This window comes from Pleuronectes platessa, chromosome 9 (assembly GCF_947347685.1).
Source record: "Pleuronectes platessa chromosome 9, fPlePla1.1, whole genome shotgun sequence".
In the NCBI taxonomy this organism is placed as follows: Eukaryota; Metazoa; Chordata; class Actinopteri; order Pleuronectiformes; family Pleuronectidae; genus Pleuronectes; species Pleuronectes platessa.
Window position 1 is genome coordinate 4,682,703 of NC_070634.1, and position 27,054 is coordinate 4,709,756.

The window sequence follows — 27,054 nt, forward strand, 5'->3', positions numbered from 1 at the left end:
CTATTTTGGCTTTGTGTAGAACAGAGGCTCCGGGACAGGAGTCCAGGGCTCTTTACAAGTTTAACTGCGCCCTCATGAGCGTTAATCTCAGACAGCCTGATGCTATCTGGGAGCCAGACTGTCCAGTCAGGCGTGCAGAGGAAAGAGACAGAGGCCTCCCAAAGACAGACACACAATGTCTCATTAAAGTTATACTGAAACACACTGTATATGACTAATGCTATAACATTACAATCTGTGCAGGAACATCATCGATTACACGCTTTGATGGTGACAGATTTTAAGGTGTCAGGGGTGCTGTGCAAAGAGCTTTGAAGACCTCCCATGTGAAGCCAGCCGACATGAAAAGAAACACAGGAGGCGTTGGGTGTTTGCGCTGCAGACTAAAAAGGGAGAAGAGGGTTCCAAACCTCTGAGTCACAGGCTGCGAGTTTCTCTCTGGGCTCCACAGTCCACTGTACACCTTTCCTGTGAGCTCTGCAGCGGCATGCAACACATTCGTCGAGGGTGAGGTCAGCCATGGGAAAACAAATTCCAGTCTCTGTCAACCTGTCTTTTCCTCCCACTTGGGCCCCACGTGCAGAAAAACAGGTTCCCTTGAGTGTGTATATTAGTGTGTGTGTGTGTGTGTGTGTGTGTGTGTGTGTGTGTGTGTGTGTGTGTGTGTGTGTGTGTGTGTCGCTGCCATTTTAAAGTTCAAAGCTTTGAGTAATGTGCCTCATGATTCCATGAAGTATAAGTTCATCTATAGCCCTTCATACACACCCTGTTGAGAGGCATAGTAAATAATGTCCATGGATTAAGGTTCTCTTTGAAGTTCTGGTGACTCTTGCAGCTGGAAAAAAAGCCCTGAACCGGTGCTTCTCTTTTTTACTATACATGTCATCATGTGTGTGATTGAAGTTTCCTCCCTGGTTTGCTTTGATTGTTTTCCCAAAAAAACTGAAGAGTTGATTTTGGAAAATGATTTCTTTGGCAATTGCAGAAAAGTGAAAAACTGACACAGACTATTTTTGGGATGCTAAATCTGGAAGACCAGATGCAATGCAATGGGCCCCCAGCTGTTGGGAAAAGCTGTCACACAGCTGAATGTGGGTGGTGGTTGTCATGCAGACCTTTTGAATGTGCATCACTGCTGAATAATAAGAGCAGACGAAGTAGTTCTCATGCAATTTTCCCCCCCCACAACATTTGTTTCCACAGTAGGAGCATGGATTGCAGTGTCAGTCCTTCCTTCACGTTTAGCTGAACACAAAAATATCTCAATGGCTTCCGAATGCATTGTAATGATATTGCATTGGATACAGATCTCCTGAGGTCGAATCCTATGATCTTGACATTATTGGTTTTGAGCATGAAAGGTGAAGCCAAGTGTTTTGATCACCCCCTAGTGGCTGACTGCAGTATACCTTACTCCTACATGTCAAATTTTTTCTAAATTTCGTAACTTTGGTTTTAATAATTTATTTCATGATATAAAAAGGAGGTGAAACATTGTGATAGAGGCAGACTCTGGCTCCAAATTATGTGTTCAACCCTAACCCTCCAAATTATATTTAAGATTATGGAACATAATAAGTCTGTCTGGTTCTTACCCAGTCATTAAAATGAAATTCATTGGCCACACAAGAGAGTCATGGTGATAAAATACTGGAGTTGTGTCTACTCTCAGTTGTAAGTTCCGACTGTAAGACTGACACTAATAATGGGCCTAAACTTGACTTCAAAGTGATGTTAGGATGCATGAGGTGCCGCAGCATATAAGAGTCAACGGTTCTCCTCTTTTCCAAAAATCCACCAGCAGGTGTGGGACGGGGTTATTTTTGTCTTTTTCCAAATTGTTCTATTTTCCTGGAAACACCTCATAACTCTGCTGTCATCGCTACCAACCTCCAAAACCAGGAAAGTGCCTCTGCAGTGGAACAGTGCACGCGGCTCCAGGAAAGAGCCCTCAGGGCATGACTGAGAGTAACAGTTAATGAACCCTTTAGTCAGGCCTGTCTGCTCCCTGATCTGACGCCGTAAGTCGCCACGCTGACTGTCCTTGTCTTATCTTGCTCACTTAAAGACAATAGAGCCATACAGAGGGGCTCCAGGAGCACAGATATTGAGAAATGCTTTTGTGGTTTAGCTCCAGGAGGTAAAAAGGTGCAGATTTAATAGATAAGACACAGTATATTACACCATTGAGAGCAGAGAGAGAGAGAGAGAGAGAGAGAGAGAGAGAGAGAGAGAGAGAGAGAGAGAGAGAGAGAGAGAGAGAGAGAGAGTCTGCGTGTGTGTTTGTGATTTTGTGTGTCCTCTGTGTGCAAGGCGGGCCAGGCTACTATTTCCTGCTGAGTGGGAGACATGAAAGTAGTTCGATTTTTATTCCGTTGATATCTTTGCACAAATGGACAAAACAGTCTCCACCCCATCATGGGAGAAAAACTCCCTGCTCCAACAAAAAAGAAAAACCTGCTCCGAGCAGTTGACTGGATTTGTTGAAATCCCCTAAGGAGGGAAAGTTAGCGGGATGAAAATAAGCGCCTCCCACCAATACTTCCTGGAGACTGGGGCAGTCCTGGATCTGCATGGGTCTCCCCGACAACCGAGCTTTGTCTAGACAGAAACCAATGCTCTGCTCACCGGATAGGAATTCAGTAAACCCACAGTCCCACATTCTCACACCACCTTTAGCCCGACGATCTCACATGGCACCAAACAAGCGATTCACAGCTCTTAAAGTGACCCAGCACTTAAGCTGCACCACCCTGCCATTCAGGAAAATGAACAGAAATCCGTGCATGTTGCTAAACAGGTTCTCTCTGTGCATGAAAATCAGCTCTCTCATTCAGGTCACTTAGGAACGTAAAACAAGCTGCAGCAGATTCCTGTCATTCCAGCTCCAACTGCCACACACAACGATAATGTTTTGCTTCACATGCAGCTTCTAAACCGGTTATTTGATGCAAACGTAAAGTTGTGTGAAAGTTGTGGAGAGCTGAATGAAATGTCAATCCAAGAGGCTGACTCGATTTTTTTTCTACACTACTAGTTGCTTTAGGATAAACACCAGCAGCTCTTCTTTCCTGGCCTTAGCTGACGTTTTCACGTCATTCCCTTGAGGTTATTTACACAGTGTTCTCTCACCTTTTCCCCACTTCCCAGTTCCCTCGTCTAACAAGCACACATGCACACACACAGTCGTCATTTTACATCCATGCTAGGGTTTCTTATTCCCTCTTTTATTGACAGAGGGGATTTATTTAAAATGGTACACATTGTTGCTGGTTACTGCGTGTAAAGGTTTCCTGACAAATTCTAGTACTACTTTAATAATTCATCCCGCACCACTTTTACAACACTGTTTTCAGCACAATTCCATGGACTTCAATTCAGGCAAAAGAGCTGTTTCAAAGATTTTAGAAATACTGGTGCAAGTGGTTCCACATTACATCCCCTCAACTTTTACACAATTCTGACCAGACATTTAGTATTCGTTTTTTTATAAAATATATAATATTATTAAGATTAAGATGCATTTATTTGTCCCAAACACATGCACAGATATGCACAGGCACACTCATGCAGGTAGGGAAATTTAACCTCTGCTTTTAACCCATCTGGTGCAGGACACACAGAGCAGTGAGAGACCATGCACGGCGCCCGGGGAGCAGATGTTGGGGGAGTAAGGTGCCTTGCTCAGGGGCACTAGACAGGGTAGGGAGAATCCTCTTGGAATTTTGGACAGATCAGTTGTTTGTCTGTGGAGTCGAACCAGAGACGAATATCTTTTTTATAATTTGGGTTTTGCTAAGAGTATATTTTTAACCATTCACTATATGCAAATATTATCTGTTAATATAAAACATCAAGATTTTAACCACTACTTGGACTAATTTCTGACGGAAAAATGGTGAATCATGTAACCATATCTGTTTTTATCTTGATGTCAAAATATTGGAATCAACCAGTTTGATATGTTCTATCTGTAATCCTGTTGAATCCCCCAGGTTGCTATAACTCCCAAGTTCCCTGAACAAAAATGTTATGACACTAGAGACGTAACGTTATTGTCAACATTAAAAATAATGCAGCTACAGCTCTGCAGAAAATCACATAACACAAGCACTATACTAATACAAAGAACCTGATCTGCTTTTTAGATTCATACATTTTTTCTTTCTTCTTACATGGAATTTTTTCCAGTTGACCCAGATTTCAAGATATTAATCTCTCAACTATACTTACCACAGTCAGTAGTATAATTATCTAAGTTGTAGAAAATAATGTAGGTTAGAGATGGCATTGCATTTAAAACACTGCTTGATAAATCATATTCTCCCATCCCTTCACATTGTATCGAACACCTCAGTCAATTAAAATCTCAAGGGAGGAGGCATGTGACACATGATGTTTGCCATAAAACTTAAATGAACATTGTTTTTTACAGGCTATGTCATAGGCATTCCACTTGCATACAACCAACAATCTTATTGATTTATTTATATCACATGATAACAGAAGTGGAGGAAGTACTCAAACAATTTACTTAAATAAGTACAAATAGATAATTAATTGACTCAAGTCAAAGTCATTACAATAAATGTTCTACTTGAGTGAAAGTCAGCAAGTAATTACTTTTACTTTAAGTGTTAAAAGTTACATAGACAAAAATGTTCTCAAGGAAAAGTACCATTGTGCAAGATTTTTTATCTTGCACTTTTATTTGTTTGTGCAACGAAAGCACAGAATCGGCATGAGAAAGCACAGAATGTGCATGGGAACTCACCAGCACCGTTAATTACGGTGAGAGCATTCCAAAATCCGAACTTGAAATCGATAAGTTCTGCTTTTAAACTGAAAGAGGAAAAAAAACTCAACTTGCTTTTAAATATACTTAAAGAATCAAAGTAAATGTACTTGCTAAGTGTAGCCTATATGCAACTGTCTACTTCATCATGCTGCTCTCATTGAAGGAGGCGGGGTTTAGTTTTACCTGCCCACTCAGATTGGATCAGTCTCCCAATTCCCCTCTCATTAACAATTACTTAAAAAAATGTATACAATGTGAACATTTAATGCAATGGTTTGTGAAACTGTAGTGGAAAAAAGACTGCCCAGCTATTTTCTGATATACAGTATGTAGTGGGGGGAAAGTACACGGAAATAAATCTTCTTCAGTAAAGTACAGATGCATGAAAAATGTACTTAGCTACAGTAACAAAGTAAATGTCCATCGTTACATCCCACCACTGCATGATGCACAAAAAAACAATGCAGTACATAGGATAGTATGTACCAACATACAGTGACTGCAGAGTGTGAGACTTTTGTGGTGTAAATAGTCAAAGTGGATGATCTAATCAGCACTGAGAGAAGGTGGTGGTAGGTGATAGGGAGACATCTTCACTGCTGCCACTTTAGTGCTTATCATGATGAACAGAGACAGAATAAGGGGAGGGCTGGGAAGAAAAACACAGCTCTCTGACCTCAGTGACAGGAATGACTCCCCCCCCCCCCCCCCCCCCCTTTTTCTTCCTTCCTGTGAACTTTGGAGCGCCCCAGAGCTGAGTGAGCACTAAACTGCACATAATGAGCAACCATGGAGGAGGCGGAGGACAAGGCAGCAGACGTAATAGCCGCTTTGGTGGACACCATGTCCAGGGTGTCCTTTTTAGGGAGGCTCCGCAACTGGCTGCAGTTTTTGTCTCTCGACGTCTCCCTTCCTGGAAGCCAACTGATTGTAAACCTGCAGTCCTGACGCATTAGTAATCTGCCCTTTGGCCCTGCATGTGCACAGTATACCAGAGAGTTTGCATATGCACGGAGAGCGGTGAGATTCTGAGCAATGAAGGTGTTATTAAGAGTGAAGGAATTCCAAACATCTACCTCACCCAGCTCTGCACAAGGGTCACTGCAGACACAGAGGAGACGTGTTCAGAGTGAGCACACGAGTTTCATATGGTTTACGAGCTGAACGTAATCAGTTGTTTCAGAAAAATCACGTGTGCTTTATTGGAGAAGCGCTGCAGATTAGTCCTGCATTCTGCTGGAAATGCTCTTACACTGGAAGTTATTCTCCGACCAAACCGGATCTAAATAACAAACATCAGGGTCAAGTGCTTCATCTGTGAAACTTTTCCAGAATCACTGTGACGCAACAACTGTGAAAATCATTGGTCTTTATACCGAAAGTACAGACGCAGTCAAATTTGACTTTTTAGTATAAACTTTCTAGTATTTATTTATCTAACTTTAAAGTTCCTCATGCTATAAATAAATGTTTTACCTAGATTTATATCACAGCTATACTTCCCACTTATTTAGCAGATTAATATTTTACATACACATATACTTTGTGCCAAGTACTGATTAGCAAATGTTTGCATGCTAAAATCATTCATTGCACATGTTTATCCTGCTAAACATATGCATTTTGCATTGTCACCATGCTTACAATCCCATTTATCTCAAAGAACTGCTTGTTGCTGGAAATCTACAAAGTTTCGTTTTGAGAAAAACTAGAAATGAAAGTGAGGGGACAACGACCTTACATCTTGTGATAAGACAGAGAGGAGTCTCCTCCGGGCTCCACTAACACTTCAGTTGCTCCGTAAACGGTTGAACTCCTGTTGAACTTGATGGACCTGTGAGTGTGTATTCAGTCCAGGGTGTGACACTGGGCTGCATGAGCCTACACTGTGTGTCTTCTGTTTCCTTCACACATCTTTCGTTCATACACCACGTGCAGTAGTAGAGGAATGCCATCAAGTAGCATTAATGTGCCAAGTCATAACACACACATCAAAATAACAAGGGAAACAAATGCATATAGCCTACATTTGCAAAGAAGAAATTATGCTGTTAAATATGCATGTATGCTAATTCTAAAACATGCACACCAGCTACCACAGTTCAGGATATTAATTCACAGTATTTCTTGCAAGACTTGAAAGTCGACTGGTCTCTATCTCTCAAAAGAAAACTGTCTGATAACACTACCAGATTATGGGTTAACAAAGAAAAGAAAATAGAATATCTTTAAATACACATTATCACGCTAGAGTAAATCATTTACACGAGTGAGAGCATTTATGCCGTCATGAGGTCACAAAGACTGAGACAAGTCTGCTCCTTCATCGAATTTAATGCCACTTTAACCTGCTTATTATCCAAATTAAAGAACTCCAGACCAAAGCTCTGCATTACCTCAACAATGACCTACATTAAATGATATTCAAACCCTGTCTGGTGCATAAAGTTCAAGTAATGACTGCGCCTTTCTCAGTCATGCATTTTGGAGCGTTATAATGCTGTATTCATTCAAAGCACTGACCAGGATCTCACAGGGAAAGTATGTGCGGGCCGGTTGCAGCGGTTTGTTTTCAGAACAGTGTAACTCCAATGGAACGCAGCTGCAACGGCGTGCTGCATACCACCCTGTTTCACCCCAAATGAACATCGATCAAAGGCACATTTTTACATAGCGGCACAGACCATCATGTGTATACTTGCAAGCAGTGCAATTAAAAGCAATTTATTTCTGGACTGGTAAATATTTCCTTTGCCACTATCTGGGGGAGGAAAATGGTATAAAGAGACAAACTAATCACAGCAGGAAAGAGCAGCTTGTTGAAAAGAATCTCAGGCATGTAACTAGTGGCGGGGCCGATGTTCTGGGCAGGGTGACATCCCAACTGCTGCTCGGTCTTGCCCTCTTAACTGCCAGGCTCTTTGTTTGTTAACAGGAGGCCGACATTCCCTGGACGGCTCCCGCAGCAGAGATCAGGGTGGCTGGAATTCCTTGTCTGGCAGACACGTGGCACGGGAGTGTTTCAAAGTGGACACAGCAGCATACAAACAGATAAAGCAAGCACTGAGCACTGTTTATTATCAGGACCCCGCAGTCATGATTAGAGGGTTCTTAAGAGAAGCTATGCCCAAGCACTTTCTAATATATTCTGAGCACAAACCTGCAGAACGATAAATGAGAACTGAATCTGGTCTGCAGCCTTCCCCCCGGCTGCTCTGGGAGGACGTACTTGAAGTTAAAATGCACTGATGGGAATGTTTGTAGTTTAGCAGGTGTTTGATCATGAAGTGACCATTTTAACCAACAGGAAGTTCATCATAGTGATTAGAATTCGTCTAGACCTCGCTCAAGACCACAAACTGGAAATTCAGTTAGGTATTACACAAGACCAAGGATTCATCCTCTGAGAGCATGCACCAGGTTTCAAGCAACTCTCCAATTCAGCATTACTTCCTTGTTAACAACTGGAACCTACTTTACCACCAATGCAACTAGACGGCTGACGGCGAGAGATTCGTGTGTAATGTTAGAAGTGGCTAGCTTCAAGCACAGGTGAGGGGCGGGCTTTCACTCTTTATTTGAAATTTGAACATTCAGTCGAACATGGAGGGAAACGTTTATATTCAAACTGTAATGGCCTCTTCAATACAGTTTAGAAATGCATCAGACCGTCTGAACTAATATGCCTAATCAAAATAAAAATATATGGCGGTTGACCTTTCACCATTCAACTGCCTGATAATAAATCTATGGGCTCACCTGCAGCCTAGGAGGCCCCATAGACAAGCTGAGCAAAGTCAAGTGTTCAACCTCATCTGACTTGTGCAGGGGCTGGAAGTCTGACGTATACAAACAAATTGCATGTCATGTCAATTTTGCTGGAACTCGATTGTTCAAATATACAGGCTACATAGATCTGGAAGTCTCAGTCCTTTTCAACGCCACATCCTCAGACTTATTCATTTATAAACTGTAAGTCAAACTTAGAATCTGCTGTCTCTGCACCCATAGAAGGATTACAACAACTTCATATGCTGTAGTTACTCCCCAACACCTGTGCACAGTCACTGATGTGTAAGATTCATCCTCTTGGGACCAGACCGGCTTGCTGACACAGCCATCCCTAGAGACATGATGCTAGCGTGGCTAAAAAAACAATACACGCATGTGCCCTTCCTTGCAATTCACACAGGCAGAGCTGAGGACAGCACCTGGCAGGCAGTTATGTGAGAATCCTGCCCATGGAAACAAGATCTGCAGTGACCTAGTTGTTGAGTGGGTTGATAATATGTCACAAAGAGGCAACAAGCAGGGGGGGCATGGTAATTACACATCTGAAACTGCAGTAATAATTCATTCCGATAAAGGTTTAGTGCAGGCTTGACGTTGGATGGCTTCTGTTGTCTGCCCACAAGCATCACATGTGCCAATAAACTACATAACTTAATCAAATGCATTTGGTTGAGTGTGTACAGTATAGATTTTTTTATCACAAGAACAAGATAAAAGTCAAATGCAGAGGTTAAACCAACTCCAGCTACACTCTACTCAGTTTCTGTGCCCTGTAGCAAAAACTTGATGAGAGAGTTTGTCCTACTTCAAAGCGAGCATGTGTTACATTAAAGCAGTACAGATAGGGAGGCTAATCTAAAGTGGTATCTGCATGCATCCAGGGCACCCGGAGGCCACACAGTGAACACTGATCCTGGTTTGAGATCCATGTACATAAATAACACTACAAACATAAGTCTCTGCAAGTCCAAGATTTGCTTTATTTTCCCGGTAGATCCTGGGCAGAGGAGGAGACTTCCAAGATATTGCGCATGAGGACAAGGTCTAAAATACTTTCAGATCAAACAGGCTTTTTTCCTTCTGCTCCCAACATTTAGCACATTTCATGTGTGGCATGAAAGAAACAAACAGCTTCACGTGAAGACATATGAGCTATTTCCATCCGTCTCAACATATGGTTACTGATGGAATCTGCACCCACAAAGAAAACAAAAGAGGCACAAAAGTCAAACAACCAGTGCTGGCCTGCTGGTTGTGGATGCAAGCCATCACAAATGGTGATCAAATGAGTATTAACCACATAACTTCCTGCACGAGGAAGAGCCACTCCCGCCTCTGCCCATAGCTGACCAAAATGAGTAGGAGTGTGTGTATGTATGTGTGTGTGTGTGTGTGTGTGTGTGTGAGAGAGAGAGAGAGAGAGAGAGAGAGAGAGAGAGAGAGAGAGACGGAGAGAGCGAGAGAAAGATGGGGGGAGTGGGAGGAAGATTTGGAAGGCAGGGGCTGGTTGTTCAGGAAGCGGACGTCGTGCAACCAAGCAGAAGGAAGGAAGATGCCCATATATGAGCACAGACTTACTGTATGAAACAGGATGGAGGACATGCCTGAAGAGGCCTGGGATCTGCCATGGGTGCCAAAGGAATAATGCAGTAAATGTGTAAACCTCCTCCTACACATACACAAACACACAGCCGGACACTCTACAGCTCAAGTTGCACCGAGCCCAAACTTTTTGTTCAGCCTGACCCTTACACCTCTCACCTGATCATTACAATCACGTTGTTTTTATAATGCAAGCAGTGATCGGGAAAGTTTATCATTTCCCACAAATGCAGATTCTCAGTAGGGGTGTCACTGAGCAGAAAGCCGGCTCTTGTTTCTGCCGGTATGAGCACAATAGAGGCCCTGCAGCTTGGGAGCAGCACACCTGCACGGCAGCAGAAAGAGCCTTTGTTTAACACATGTTCACTGACACACTGTTTAGCTCTCATATTATTGCCAATTGCAACTGATTACATTTGATTAGACTTGATTGTTTTTTAAATCATAAACTGATTATTTTCAATTAGAACTGAATATTTTTTAAGTAGAGCTAATGTGATGTTGATGCAGTCAAACTGTTTTTGTGAAGCTTTTTCTGACCTAATGCTGATTCAATAAAAGTTTTACTTCCTGTTATCGGCATTATTAAACTTTATTCAAACAACCTACCTTTATATAAATCGGGGTGTCATTATTCCACCCGAAGTCACCTCATTCGACCTTGAGTTCAAGTATGTGCTGAATATCTCACAGTGCAGAACTCGGCTTTATGCAACATGTGCCATCACACATCTCTGCCACACATTATAATCCCAATAAAATGTGAAAAGTAGCAGGTGTAGGATATGTTATGTATTTTTGGCCCAAAATATAGACAGCTTCCTGATTTGAGTTTCGTCAGCCAAACCAAATAAGGACAAGCAAGGAGAGTGCAGGCTAATCTATTAAAGCTACTGATGTGATTAACCAGTGTATAGAACAATAAAGCAGACAGAGCACTAAAATCAAAAAAGGTGTTCATAAAGCTGAGTTACTGAGATAATAGACTGCCCGACGCTGCCATCGTGTGGAGTAAATTCATTACTACAGACGTAAGAAGTGTAAACGCTCGTGATCATGCTGGCCGTGAAGGGACATCTCTTTCTAATACGATCCCAACATAAGAGGTGAGTTTATATGAGGTGCCAGCCCATCAAGTGGGCAGCCCCCAAACTCAAAGTGAGATCATCGCTATTTTGTTTTTGCTACTTTCAGATTATTATTTTATTTTCTTGCAGTTGTACATTACAAAATATTACCTTTGTAAATAGCAAAATAATTAAGTATATCAGGGAATTAACAGGCAGGTAAGTTATATAAATAAAACTGAATAATATAGTCAATAATAAGCATTTCTTTCCCCCCTTTCTCTTGTTAAATTCCTAACATCTTGCAATACAATGATAAGAGACAATAAGGAAAGCTTCAATAAAATGATAGAAACCTGCAGCTTCAAAACTTCACCCTCGTCATCCCCATTTTCTCTAAATTCCACTATAAGTGGAGGATCTTATAAAACACTAATTTATTGAGTGAACTAGATACAAAATATAAATTAAACTACATATCATAGTTAGAGCTGCTTTGAGTACCAGTGAAAGATGGATTCTGTCCAGTAATACCTACATGTGCATTAGAGCTATATTAGGAATGGAACAAATACAGTGACCAACAACAATGAATACATGGATATTAGTTTAAGACACATTTTTGGAAAAAAAAGGTAATTATTCCTCAAACTGTATCCTCTTAGTATCAGCAACATCCTACTGTAATGAACATGTGTAAAAAGGGATAAGAGCATGAAGTGAATTGAGTTAACAATTTTCCTTTTTGCTCCTGAACATAATGTGAAAGGTTTTTCCCATAATGTCCTAACAATAATGTTGTGAAAACATTACAGGTTCATATGTGTGGTGAACACACTTCTCTATAGCAACTACCAGGGCAAATATTTGTTTAGTAGCAACATGAAGTCTAAGAGAGATTCATTTCTGAAAACTGTAGGTCTGAAGTTCATCTGAGGACAAACTGTTGAACTGTTTTAACTGTTGAAATCAACAGACATGAAACATTGAGCCTAACTATGATTCGATTTCAGTGCAAACACATAAATGTAGGCATAAAATAACTTCAAAAATAAATAACATATATATATATATATATATATATATATATATATATATATCAATTAACGCTATTAACTTTAAATTTAACTAATATTAAGTGTCAGTTATGAATCATTAATTTGGTTGAAATTGTCACAATGTTGACCACTGTGACTTGGTATCACATATTTCTTTCATTTAAGGAATCCCAAGTCTGAGGCTCACTGAAGGATCTTCCACCTCACAACTCACACTTGAACTAAGAAGTGCATCCGGGGCTCAATCTTAGTTAAACTGTTTGTCAAAATGTTCTAACCTTCAGAATGTAATATTGTGGATAGACATTAAAGTGGTCCTCCTGCAATTAACAATGGGGGACTAACCAGAATTCTAGAATGGTACCCAGTGCCGAGTCATACCTTCGGCAAGGTCCCTCCGTCCCCCAATGACACCATATTTAAATTCACTAGATCTGGATTTTGTTTTGATATGCATCAAATTAACAAACCCATAATAAACCAGATCTTTCTTCATTGAGATCCATGGATGATTGTCTAAGAAATCAATGAGAATGTTGAAAGTGCCCTATCTCACAATGTTGAAGAAAGGGGAAATTCCTGAATCCAGCCCTGATGTACGGTGGCCCTGAAAGCTCAACGAACGGCAACTTAAGAAAACACATGCAAGTTGACAAAACACCAGCAAAGTAAAAAAACATCTTCATCAATTTCCCAACACAACACAACACATTACAGCAACGCGCTGCAAAAAGAGAAAAGCGCTGCAAATACCCGAACGAGCTGCAAATAGAGAAACGCGCAGCAAATACCGGAACGCGTTGCAAATACCGGAACGTGCTGCAAAAAGCCAAACGCGCAGCAAGAAGAGGCCACAACACAACGGAAGTGTTTCCAGGGGACAGCTAAAAGTGATGGACACTGCTGCCACAAAAACGTCCAATACACCATAGAAATTCGGTTCCACACAGGGTTCGGCCACCCGCGGCTCTTCAGCCCCTCTGCAGTGGCTGTACAGTACAATGTTGTGCATATGTTTCGCGAACGCTGAACTTATTTGTGTTAATATTTGAGTTATGACCTCTACTGCAGTCAAGTGGCTGTTGTATATGCTAAAGTCTCATAATTGGGGACCTGTCTTGTAATCGATCTTCATATAGAGTCTATAGCAACCACATGGCAAATAAAAGTCCAATATTCACTTCTGTTTGCAGTGTTGAAGTATCCAACAACTGCTAAGATGCTAAAAAACTCAATATGTTCTCCAGCTAGTTGTCAACAGCGTCTGTCTGTCTTTTGGAAATGCACAGAGTGTTAATAAGAGCTTTTTCATTCAATAAAAGAAACTGCATGAGGCTAAAAGGAGGTCGATGAGCACTTGCGACAATGCATCAAAACAAAAATGAAAGATGTAGTTTAGTGCATTTATGTAACATTTGTCCTTTTTTTGCCAAAAATGTATTAAAGGCAGTTTGCTAAGATTGACAATGCTATACACAACTGCTGTTGCTGCCTCCATTCAAATGAAAAGTAATCAATTACATAAAGTTATGCCTTGTTCATGTTTTATGATACTGCAAATGATTTGCTTGCATAAGCCATGTCTGTGAACAGAGGACAACAACAGCTCCTCTTTATTTATTTGAAATAAAATACAAAAAATTCCACATTTTCAGAAAATAATTGAATGGTTATTTAAAGCCAAAATTTACTTTCTGCTCAGCGACCCTATAGCTGAATGAATAAAGTTCAGTGCATTAAAGAAAAGCTGGTTTCCAGGAAAGGGACTGAGAATAGTTGGTCATATGTTCAGGGTAAACAGATTGGATTTGCTTGTGTTGATGTGTTGAGAGAAACTACCATGTCTGATTCATTTCAATCTAAAGCAAAGTTCTGTTGGTTATATGACACAGAAATACATCACACCATCGCAGAATAACTGTTTGTCTGTTAGACCAACACTAACAAAATGTCATTGTACGGAGATAAAACCAAAGATGTTTTACCTGCTGCATTCCAGCTGCAAAGCAACCCCTTTCTGCCTTGTGTAGTTTATAATTAACCGTTCTGTCCAGTGCAGGGCGGTGGAGACTCACAGTTAACTCAGTTTCAACTATAATGTGGCTCATGGGAGCTAATTAGGTTGACCACTTAACAGGGAATATGACATAAATGATATTACAAATGTGTTGTTTTGCAAATGCAACATCTGACACTCACTTGCTGGGGATGTCATCAAGGTAATAACACTAACACAGGCGTCATCAGTGGTTTCTGTCCTGCTTACTCATTCGGTTACCGATCGTCTTTCAGTTTTCATTCATTTAGTCATTCAGTTCATCAAATTATTTAATTCAGATTTGTCTTGTGTACTGAAACCCAGCTACATCCTATTGACATTTTCAAAAAGTGCACTACTGTTTTGCAAAGAAATAAGGTTTGGATTTTGAGATGCACAGGGTGGGTGCTCTCTTGTCACTGAGCATTTTCGGTTTTAACTTACGTATCCTGATATCTTGGCGGAAAAAAAGTAGAAGACTGAACAGCAACCACGCTTCTGTCCTAGTGAGGACACTCATCAACAGAATGTATTCCTTAGCCCCTTGCCATAACTTTAACCATCAAATCTAAATGCCTACTCCTAACCCGTACCATAACCTCAAAAATAAGTCTTAACCCTCAAAGAGGACCAGCAAAAATGTCCTCACTCTGTAAGGTTTTTGCTCAGAATTACACACACACACAAACACGTTTTTACAGGTATCTTAGTGAGGACAATCATTGACATAATGCATTCCCTAGCCCCTTACCCTAGATCTAACCATCCAAACTAAATACATACACTAACCCTTCACCTAACCCAAGGGTGTCCAAACTTTTTATCCCGAGGGCCACATACAGAAAAAATTTGAAGGTCTGGGCCACTCACGCCGCCACGCCCCCCTGCCCTGGAGCAGACCGTCGACAGTGCGCCTCAATTGCGTCGCTCAGGGCAGGGGGCGTGGCGGCGTTCTGAGGGACAGCTGGCAGGTCAGGGGTGAGTTGGGTGCTACCTAGTGTCTAAATTGAGAAGTACAATACAGTGGGCCATAGTCCATTACATTATAATTCTTTAAATAACGCTTTAATCCAAAGCGATTTACCATCAATAATCAAGGGTACCAGAGGGTACAAACCCCGAACAACAAGAATCAAGAAAGTACAATTTCTTCAAAAATAGAGCAAAACTAGAAAGTGCTATAAGTAAGTGCCATTTAAGTGCTACTAAATTGTCAGTTTAAAAAAATATAATATATATATATTTTATTATTTTAATTTTTTTGAGGTGGGCCAATTTAAAATGGATGGTGGGCTGCAGATGGCCCGGTGGCCGTAGTTTGGACACCCCTGACCTAACCTAAACCTTCTTCTAACCCTAACCCTAAAACCAGGTCTTAACCCCCAAACAGTCCATTAAAGGGGGTTCACAAAGTGAGGACCGGCCAAAATGTCCTCATTCCGTTGGTTATATGCTCAAACTGGTCCTCACAAAGATATCTGTATAAACTCACACACATACAGCCGTGGCCAAAAGTTTTGAGAATGGCACAATTCTTCATTTTCACAAAGTCTGCTGCCTCAGTTTTTATGATGGCAATTTACAAATACTCCAGAATGTTATGAAAAATTGATCAGATGAATTTCAATTAATTCAAAGTCCCTCTTTGCCATGAAAATTGACTTTATCTCCAAAAAAACATTTCCACTGCATTGCAGCCCTGCCACAAAAGGACCAGCCGACATCATGTCAGTGATTCTCTTGTTAACACAGAGGAGAATGTTGACCGGGACAAGTCTGGAGATCACTCTGTCATGCTGATTAAGACAGAATTGCAGACTGGAAGCTTTAAACTGAGGGTGGTGCTTGAAATCATTGTTCTTCCTCTGTTAGCCCTGGTTACCTGCAGTCTTCATTGTTTTGCACAAAAAAGGCTTCTCAGGCAAGGATATTGCTGCTTGTAAGATTGCACCTAAATCTACCATTTAGATGATCAAAAAGAACTTCAAGGAGAGCGGTTCAATTGTTGTGAAGAAGGCTTCAGGGCGCCCTAGAAAGTCCAGCAAGTGCCAGGACCGTCTCCTAAGGTTGATCCAGCTGCGGGATCGGGGCACCACCAGTGCAGAGCTTGCTCAGGAATGGCAGCAGGCAGGTGTGAGTGCATCTGCACGCACAGTGAGGCGAAAACGTTTGGAGGATGGCCTGGTGTCAAGAAGGGCAGCAAAGAAGCCATTTCTCTCTAGGAAAAACATCAGGGATAGACTGATATTCTGCCAAAGGTACAGGGATTGGAGTGCTGTGGACTGGGGTAAAGTCATTTTCTCTGATGATCCCCTTTCAGATTGTTTAGGGCATCTGGACGAAAGCTTGTCCGGAGAAGAAAAGGTGAGCATTACCATCAGTCCTGTGTCTTGCAAACAGCAAAGCATACTGAGACCAATCATGTGTGGGGCTGCTTCTCAGCCAAGGGAGTGGGCTCACTCACAATTTCGCCTAAGAACACCGCCATGAATAAAGAATGGTACCAAAACATCCTACGAGAGCAGCTTCTCCCAACCACCCAAGAACAGTCTGGTGACGAACAATGCCTTTTCCAGCATGATGGAGCACCTTGCCATAAGGCAAAAGTGATAACTAAGTGGCTTGGGGAACAAAACATCAACATTTTGGGTCCATGGCCAGGAAACTCCCCAGACCTTAATCCCACTGAGAACTTGTGGTCAATCCTCAAGAGGCGGGTGGACAAACAAATACCCACACATTCTGACAAACTCCAAGCATTGATTATGCAAGAATGAGCTGCCATCAGTCAGTATGTGGCCCAGAAGTTAAGTGACAGCATGCCAGGTTGCATTGCAGAGGTCTTGAAAAAGAAGGGTCAACACTGCAAATATTGACTCTTTGTATGAACTCAATGTAATTGTCAATACAATATTTTGACACTTATGAAATGCCTGTAATTAAACTTCAGTATACCATAGTAACATCTTACAAAAAGATCTAAAAACACTGAAGCAACACACTTTCTGAAAACCAATACTAACCAAATCAATAACCCAAACATAACCTAAGGCACACTGTGATTTGTAAATATGAGCTGAACAAATACAAATTTATTTAATTTGATTAGGACCAGGTTGCGGTCCCCTTGAGGGCTGCAAGTCCAGTGTTTAACCAAAAAGTTAACAAAAACAAGCGTACACACACACAGACTCATTTTAAATATGTGATATTGACTTTTGTGTTTTTATATTAGTTAGGACCTGAGCACCTACGGTGCGAGGCCCTATTGTATTTCAAAAACACGAAATTGCCATAACTTCAGTGTTCAAGCTTCAGTCTCCCTCAAATTACATTGTTGTAACAACAGCACCCCCCTGAAGATATTTATATGGTTTTATGGAATGGGCGTGACAAAATAATGAATGATGAACTTGTCCTTGGGATTTCATTAGATCTACTTCAACTTCTGTGAATGTCATCTCAACAAGATGGAGATATGAATTACCTTGGTATATATGATTTTATCACACGATGTGACCGTGGTTTGACATTTTGATGATTCGCCAAAAAACAGGGATTTATTATAACTCCTCTCTGCATTGTTCTTTCAGCCTCTAATCCGCCAGCCTGATTAGATCCATATCAATATTGGCTAATCATTACAGCGTCACCTGCTGGCCACAGGAAGTGACATGTTTTATACCAGGATGAACTGCTCTTGGCTGCTTTACAATATATAGCTCAAAAGATCTGTATATATGAAAGCTGACTTCATAGGATTCATTAAGCAAATCATTTTTTGTGGTCAGTCTGCTTTAATGTCATAGTGTCAGTGATGTTAAAATCTTTTGATGTCTTAGAAGCAAAGATGAAAGATTTAAACGATCTGAAGATAGAAAAGAGTATTTTTGACCTGAACAGATCTATTGATCTAGTATAGACCTACTGCCAAAAGGAGGAGATCCTCGTTTTAAAACCAAATTCGATTTAGATAAAGTTTGCACTATAAGGTCTAACTTTGAGGGGTGGACCATAATGCGTGATTAGTGAGCATGGTCCAGCGGTGCATGACAGCAGAGGAAGTGAAGCGTTTATCCTTGCTGCAATGCGCAAAACAAATGCATGCATGCAATGCGTTTTGCGGGCTTTCATTAAATCAACTTGAAGTTCTGTGAATGTCATCTCAACAAGATGGAGATATAAACTACCTCGGTATATATGATTTCATTACACGGTGTGACCGTGGCGTGACATTTTGATGCTTCGCCAAAAATGAGGGATTTATTATAACTCCTCTGTGCATTGTTCTTTCAGCCTCAAACCACATTCACACATTCAGAGTACCGCCTTGATCAGATTCTATCAATAATGATTCATCATTACAGCGCCACCTGCTTGCCACAGGAATTGACATATTTTATACCACGATGAACTGCTCTTGGCTGCTTTACAATATATAGCTCAAAAGATCTGTATATATGAAAGAACACTTCATAGGATTCATTTATCAAATAATTCTTTGTTGTCAGTCTGCTTTAATGTCATAGTGTCAGTGATGTTAAAATCTTTTGATGTCCTAGATGCAAAGATGAAAGATTTAAATGATCTGAAGATAGAAAAGACTATTTTTGACCTGAACAGATCTATTGGTCTAATATAGTGATAGCGATAGCACCACCTACTGCCAAAAGGAGGTAAAACTCGTTTTAAGACTAAATTCGATTTAGATAAAGTTTTCGCTATAAGGTCTAACTTGATGGGGTGGACTGTAATGCGTGATTACTGAGCATGGTCCAGCGGTGCATGACAGACGCAGGGGTTGAAGCGTTTATCCTTGCTGCAATGCGCAAAACAAATGCATACATGCAATGCGTTTTGCTGGCTTTCATTATATCAACTTGAAGTTCTGTGAATGTCATCTCAACAAGATGGAGATATAAACTACCTCGGTATATATGATCTCATCACACGGTGTGACCGTGGCATGACATTTTGATGCTTCGCCAAAAATGAGGGATTTATTATAACTCCTCTGTGCATTGTTCTTTCAGCCTCAAACCTCATTCACACATTCAGAGTACCGCCCTGATCAGATTCATATCAATATTGATTCATCATTACAGCGCCACCTGCTGGCCACAGGAAGTGACATGTTTTATACCACGATGAACTGCTCTTGGCTGCTTTACAATATATAGCTCAAAAGATCTGTATATATGAAAGAACACTTCATAGGATTCATTTATCAAATAATTCTTTGTTGTCAGTCTGCTTTAATGTCATAGTGTCAGTGATGTTAAAATCTTTTGATGTCTTAGATGCAAAGATGAAAGATTTAAACGATCTGAAGATAGAAAAGACTATTTTTGACCTGAACAGATCTATTGGTCTAGTATAGTGATAGCGATAGCACCACCTACTGCCAAAAGGAGGAGATCCTCGTTTTAAAACCAAATTCGATTTAGATAAAGTTTTCACTATAAGGTCTAACTTGATGGGTTGGACTGTAATGCGTGATTAGTGAGAATGGTCCAGCGGTGCATGACAGCAGAGGAAGTGAAGCTTTTATCCTTGCTGCAATGCCCAAAACAAATGCATGCATGCAATACGTTTTGCTGGCTTTCATTATATCAACTTGAAGTTCTGTGAATGTCATCTCAACAAGATGGAGATATAAACTACCTCGGTATATATGATCTCATCACACGGTGTGACCGTGGTGTGACATTTCGATGATTCGCCAAAAATGAGGGATTTATTATAACTCCTCTGTGCATTGTTCTTTCAGCCTCAAACCACATTCACACATTCAGAGTACCGCCCTGATCAGATTCTATCAATAATGATTCATCATTAGAGCGCCACCTGCTGGCCTCAGGAAGTGACATATTTTATACCACGATGAACTGCTCTTGGCCGCTTTACAATATATAGCTCAAATTATCTGTATATATGAAAGAACACTTCATAGGATTCATTAAGCAAATAATTCTTTGTTGTCAGCGTGCTTTAATGTCATAGTGTCAGTGATGTTAAAATGTTTTGATGTCTTAGATGCAAAGATGAAAGATTTATACGATATGAAGAGAGAAAAGAGTGTTTTTGATAAATCCTCAGGTCTAGTCTAGTCACAGCGATAGCACCACCTACTACCAAAAGGAGGTAAGCCTCGTTTTAAAACTAAATTCGATTTAGATAAAGTTTTCGCTATAAGGTCTAACTTGATGGGGTGGACTGGACCGTAATGCGTGATTAGTGAGCATGGTCCAGCGGTGCATGATAGATGCAGGATTTGAAGTGTTTATCCTTGCTGAAATGCGCAAAACAAATGCATTCATGCAATGCGTTTTGCGGGCTTTCATTAAATCAACTTGAAGTTCTGTGAATGTCATCTCAACAAGATGGAGGTATAAACTACCTCAGTATATATGATTTCTTTACACGGTGTGACCGTGGCATGATGTTTTGATGCTTCGCCAAAAATGAGGGATTTATTATGACTCCTCTGTGCATTGTTCTTTCAGCCTCACACCACATTCACACATTCAGAGTACCGCCTTGATCAGATTCTATCAATAATGATTCATCATTACAGTGCCACCTGCTGGCCCCAGGAAGAGACATGTTTTATACCACGATGACCTGCTCTTGACTGCATTACAATATATAGCTCAAAAGATCTGTGTATATTAAGGAACACTTCAAAGGATTAATTAAGCGAATAATTCTTTGTTGTCAGTTTGCTTTAATGTCACAGTGTCAGTGATGTTAGAACCCTTTCATGTCTTAGATGCAAAGATGAAAGATTTATACGATATGAAGAGAGAAAAGAGGGTTTTTGATAAATCCTCAGGTCTAGTCTAGTCACAGCGATAGCACCACCTACTACCAAAAGGAGGTAAGCCTCGTTTTAAAACTAAATTCGATTTAGATAAAGTTTTCGCTATAAGGTCTAACTTGATGGGTTGGACTGTAATGCGTGATTAGTGAGCATGGTCCAGCGGTGCATGACAGACGCAGGAAGTGAAGCGTTTATCCTTGCTGCAATGCGCAAAACAAATGCATACATGCAATAGGTTTTGCTGGCTTTCATTATATCAACTTGAAGTTCTGTGAATGTCATCTCAACAAGATGGAGATATAAACTACCTCGGTATATATGATCTCATCACACGGTGTGACCGTGGCATGACATTTTGATGCTTCGCCAAAAATGAGGGATTTATTATAACTCCTCTGTGCATTGTTCTTTCAGCCTCAAACCTCATTCACACATTCAGAGTACCGCCCTGATCAGATTCATATCAATATTGATTCATCATTACAGCGCCACCTGCTGGCCACAGGAAGTGACATGTTTTATACCACGATGAACTGCTCTTGGCTGCTTTACAATATATAGCTCAAAAGATCTGTATATATGAAAGAACACTTCATAGGATTCATTTATCAAATAATTCTTTGTTGTCAGTCTGCTTTAATGTCATAGTGTCAGTGATGTTAAAATCTTTTGATGTCTTAGATGCAAAGATGAAAGATTTAAACGATCTGAAGATAGAAAAGACTATTTTTGACCTGAACAGATCTATTGGTCTAGTATAGTGATAGCGATAGTACCAACTACTGCCAAAAGGAGGAGATCCTCGTTTTAAAACCAAATTCGATTTAGATAAAGTTTTCACTATAAGGTCTAACTTGATGGGTTGGACTGTAATGCGTGATTAGTGAGCATGGTCCAGCGGTGCATGACAGACGCAGGAAGTGAAGCGTTTATCCTTGCTGCAATGCGCAAAACAAATACATACAAGCAATGAGTTTTGCTGGCTTTCATTATATCAACTTGAAGTTCTGTGAATGTCATCTCAACAAGATGGAGATATAAACTACCTCGGTATATATGATCTCATCACACGGTGTGACCGTGGCATGACATTTTGATGCTTCGCCAAAAATGAGGGATTTATTATAACTCCTCTGTGCATTGTTCTTTCAGCCTCAAACCACATTCACACATTCAGAGTACCGCCTTGATCAGATTCTATCAATAATGATTCATCATTACAGCGCCACCTGCTGGCCACAGGAATTGACATATTTTATACCACGATGAACTGCTCTTGGCTGCTTTACAATATATAGCTCAAAAGATCTGTATATATGAAAGAACACTTCATAGGATTCATTTATCAAATAATTCTTTGTTGTCAGTCTGCTTTAATGTCATAGTGTCAGTGATGTTAAAATCTTTTGATGTTCTGGATGCAAAGATGAAAGATTTAAATGATCTGAAGATAGAAAAGACTATTTTTGACCTGAACAGATCTATTGGTCTAGTATAGTGATAGCGATAGCACCACCTACTGCCAAAAGGAGGTAAAACTCGTTTTAAGACTAAATTCGATTTAGATAAAGTTTTCGCTATAAGGTCTAACTTGATGGGGTGGACTGTAATGCGTGATTAGTGAGCATGGTCCAGCGGTGCATGACAGCAGAGGAAGTGAAGCTTTTATCCTTGCTGCAATGCTCAAAACAAATGCATGCATGCAATACGTTTTGCCGGCTTTCAATATATCAACTTGAAGTTCTGTGAATGTCATCTCAACAAGATGGAGATATAAACTACCTCGGTATATATGATCTCATCACACGGTGTGACCGTGGTGTGACATTTCGATGATTCGCCAAAAATGAGGGATTTATTATAACTCCTCTGTGCATTGTTCTTTCAGCCTCAAACCACATTCACACATTCAGAGTACCGCCCTGATCAGATTCTATCAATAATGATTCATCATTAGAGCGCCACCTGCTGGCCTCAGGAAGTGACATATTTTATACCACGATGAACTGCTCTTGGCCGCTTTACAATATATAGCTCAAAAGATCTCTATATATGAAAGAACACTTCATAGGATTCATTAAGCAAATAATTCTTTGTTGTCAGTGTGCTGTAATGTCATAGTGTCAGTGATGTTAAAATCTTTTGATGTCCTAGATGCAAAGATGAAAGATTTAAACGATCTGAAGATAGAAAAGACTATTTTTGACCTGAACAGATCTATTGGTCTAGTATAGTGATAGCGATAGCACCACCTACTGCCAAAAGGAGGTAAACCTCGTTTTAAGACTAAATTCGATTTAGATAAAGTTTTCGCTATAAGGTCTATCTTGATGGGGTGGACCGTAATGCGTGATTAGTGAGCAAGGTCCAGCGGTGACTGACAGACACAGGAAGTGAAGCATTTATCCTTGCTGCAGTGCGCAAAACAAATGAATTCATGCAATGCGTTTTGCGGGCTTTAATTATATCAACTTGAAGTTCTGTGAATGTCATCTCAACAAGATGGAGATATAAACTACCTCGGTATATATGATCTCATCACACGGTGTGACCGTGGTGTGACATTTCAATGATTCTCCAAAAATGAGGGATTTATTATAACTCCTCTGTGCATTGTTCTTTCAGCCTCAAACCACATTCACACATTCAGAATACCGCCCTGATCAGATTCTATCAATAATGATTCATCATTACAGCGCCACCTGCTGGCCACAGGAAGTGACATGTTTTATACCACGATGAACTGCTCTTGGCTGCTTTACAATATATAGCTCAAAAGATCTCTATATATGAAAGAACACTTCATAGGATTCATTTATCAAATAATTCTTTGTTGTCAGTCTGCTTTAATGTCATAGTGTCAGTGATGTTAAAATCTTTTGATGTCTTAGATGCAAAAATGAAAGATTTAAACGATCTGAAGATAGAAAAGACTATTTTTGACCTGAACAGATCTATTGGTCTAGTATAGTGATAGCGATAGCACCAACTACTGCCAAAAGGAGGAGATCCTCGTTTTAAAACCAAATTCGATTTAGATAAAGTTTTCACTATAAGGTCTAACTTGATGGGTTGGACTGTAATGCGTGATTAGTGAGCATGGTCCAGCGGTGCATGACAGCAGAGGAAGTGAAGCTTTTATCCTTGCTGCAATGCTCAAAACAAATGCATGCATGCAATACGTTTTGCCGGCTTTCATTATATCAACTTGAAGTTCTGTGAATGTCATCTCAACAAGATGGAGATATAAACTACCTCGGTATATATGATCTCATCACACGGTGTGACCGTGGTGTGACATTTCGATGATTCGCCAAAAATGAGGGATTTATTATAACTCCTCTGTGCATTGTTCTTTCAGCCTCAAACCACATTCACACATTCAGAGTACCGCCCTGATCAGATTCTATCAATAATGATTCATCATTAGAGCGCCACCTGCTGGCCTCAGGAAGTGACATATTTTATACCACGATGAACTGCTCTTGGCCGCTTTACTATATATAGCTCAAAAGATCTCTATATATGAAAGAACACTTCATAGGATTCATTAAGCAAATAATTCTTTGTTGTCAGTGTGCTGTAATGTCATAGTGTCAGTGATGTTAAAATCTCTTGATGTCCTAGATGCAAAGATGAAAGATTTAACGGATCTGAAGATAGAAAAGACTATTTTTGACCTGAACAGATCTATTGGTCTAGTATAGTGATAGCGATAGCACCACCTACTGCCAAAAGGAGGTAAACCTCGTTTTAAGACTAAATTCGATTTAGATAAAGTTTTGGCTATAAGGTCTATCTTGATGGGGTGGACCGTAATGCGTGATTAGTGAGCAAGGTCCAGCGGTGACTGACAGACACAGGAAGTGAAGCATTTATCCTTGCTGCAGTGCGCAAAACAAATGAATTCATGCAATGCGTTTTGCGGGCTTTAATTATATCAACTTGAAGTTCTGTGAATGTCATCTCAACAAGATGGAGATATAAACTACCTCGGTATATATGATCTCATCACACGGTGTGACCGTGGCATAACATTTTGATGCTTCGACAAAAATGAGGGATTTATTATAACTCCTCTGTGCATTGTTCTTTCAGCCTCAAACCACATTCACACATTCAGAGTACCGCCTTGATCAGATTCTATCAATAATGATTCATCATTACAGCGCCACCTGCTGGCCACAGGAATTGACATATTTTATACCACGATGAACTGCTCTTGGCTGCTTTACAATATATAGCTCAAAAGATCTGTATATATGAAAGAACACTTCATAGGATTCATTTATCAAATAATTCTTTGTTGTCAGTCTGCTTTAATGTCATAGTGTCAGTGATGTTAAAATCTTTTGATGTCCTAGATGCAAAGATGAAAGATTTAAATGATCTGAAGATAGAAAAGACTATTTTTGACCTGAACAGATCTATTGGTCTAGTATAGTGATAGCGATAGCACCACCTACTGCCAAAAGGAGGTAAAACTCGTTTTAAGACTAAATTCGATTTAGATAAAGTTTTCACTATAAGGTCTAACTTGATGGGGTGGACTGTAATGAGTGATTAGTGAGCATGGTCCAGCGGTGCATGACAGACGCAGGAAGTGAAGCGTTTATCCTTGCTGCAATGCGCAAAACAAATGCATACAAGCAATGCGTTTTGCTGGCTTTCATTATATCAACTTGAAGTTCTGTGAATGTCATCTCATCAAGATGGAGATATAAACTACCTCGGTATATATGATCTCATCACACGGTGTGACCGTGGCATGACATTTTGATGCTTCGCCAAAAATGAGGGATTTATTATAACTCCTCTGTGCATTGTTCTTTCAGCCTCAAACCACATTCACATATTAAGAGTACCGCCTTGATCAGATTCTATCAATAATGATTCATCATTACAGCGCCACCTGCTGGCCACAGGAATTGACATATTTTATGCCACGATGAACTGCTCTTGGCTGCTTTACAATATATAGCTCAAAAGATCTGTATATATGAAAGAACACTTCATAGGATTCATTTATCAAATAATTATTTGTTGTCAGTCTGCTTTAATGTCATAGTGTCAGTGATGTTAAAATCTTTTGATGTCCTAGATGCAAAGATGAAAGATTTAAATGATCTGAAGATAGAAAAGACTATTTTTGACCTGAACAGATCTATTGGTCTAGTATAGTGATAGCGATAGCACCAACTACTGCCAAAAGGAGGAGATCCTCGTTTTAAAACCAAATTCGATTTAGATAAAGTTTGCACTATAAGGTCTAACTTGATGTGTTGGACTGTAATGCGTGATTAGTGAGCATGGTCCAGCGGTGCATGACAGCAGAGGAAGTGAAGCTTTTATCCTTGCTGCAATGCGCAAAACAAATGCATGCATGCAATACGTTTTGCGGGCTTTCATTATATCAACTTGAAGTTCTGTGAATGTCATCTCAACAAGATGGAGATATAAACTACCTCGGTATATACGATCTCATCACACGGTGTGACCGTGGTGTGACATTTCAATGATTCTCCAAAAATGAGGGATTTATTATAACTCCTCTGTGCATTGTTCTTTCAGCCTCAAACCACATTCACACATTCAGAATACCGCCCTGATCAGATTCTATCAATAATGATTCATCATTACAGCGCCACCTGCTGGCCCCAGGAAGTGACATGTTTTATACCACGATGAACTGCTCTTGGCTGCTTTACAATATATAGCTCAAAAGATCTGTATATATGAAAGAACACTTCATAGGATTCATTTATCACATAATTATTTGTTGTCAGTCTGCTTTAATGTCATAGTGTCAGTGATGTTAAAATCTTTTGATGTCTTAGATGCAAAGATGAAAGATTTAAACGATCTGAAGATAGAAA

The 27,054-nt window shown here is 40.2% G+C and overlaps 1 protein-coding gene across 4 annotated transcripts in view; it reads right to left on the reverse strand.

Moving 5' to 3' along the window:
* Positions 1-27,054, reverse strand: part of gng12b (guanine nucleotide binding protein (G protein), gamma 12b) — a 44,157-nt gene that overhangs the window by 6,024 nt on the left and 11,079 nt on the right. The window contains exon 1 of one of the 4 annotated variants that reach the window (XM_053431098.1): positions 10,169-10,330. The exons of 2 other annotated variants lie outside the window; for them this stretch is intronic. In XM_053431098.1, coding sequence (XP_053287073.1) covers positions 10,169-10,218 — 50 coding nt within the window. In that variant the 5' untranslated portion in view covers positions 10,219-10,330. Of the gene's footprint in view, positions 1-410; positions 518-10,168; positions 10,331-27,054 lie in introns of those variants that run through there. One more of the 4 variants, XM_053431103.1, reaches the window with a different exon arrangement.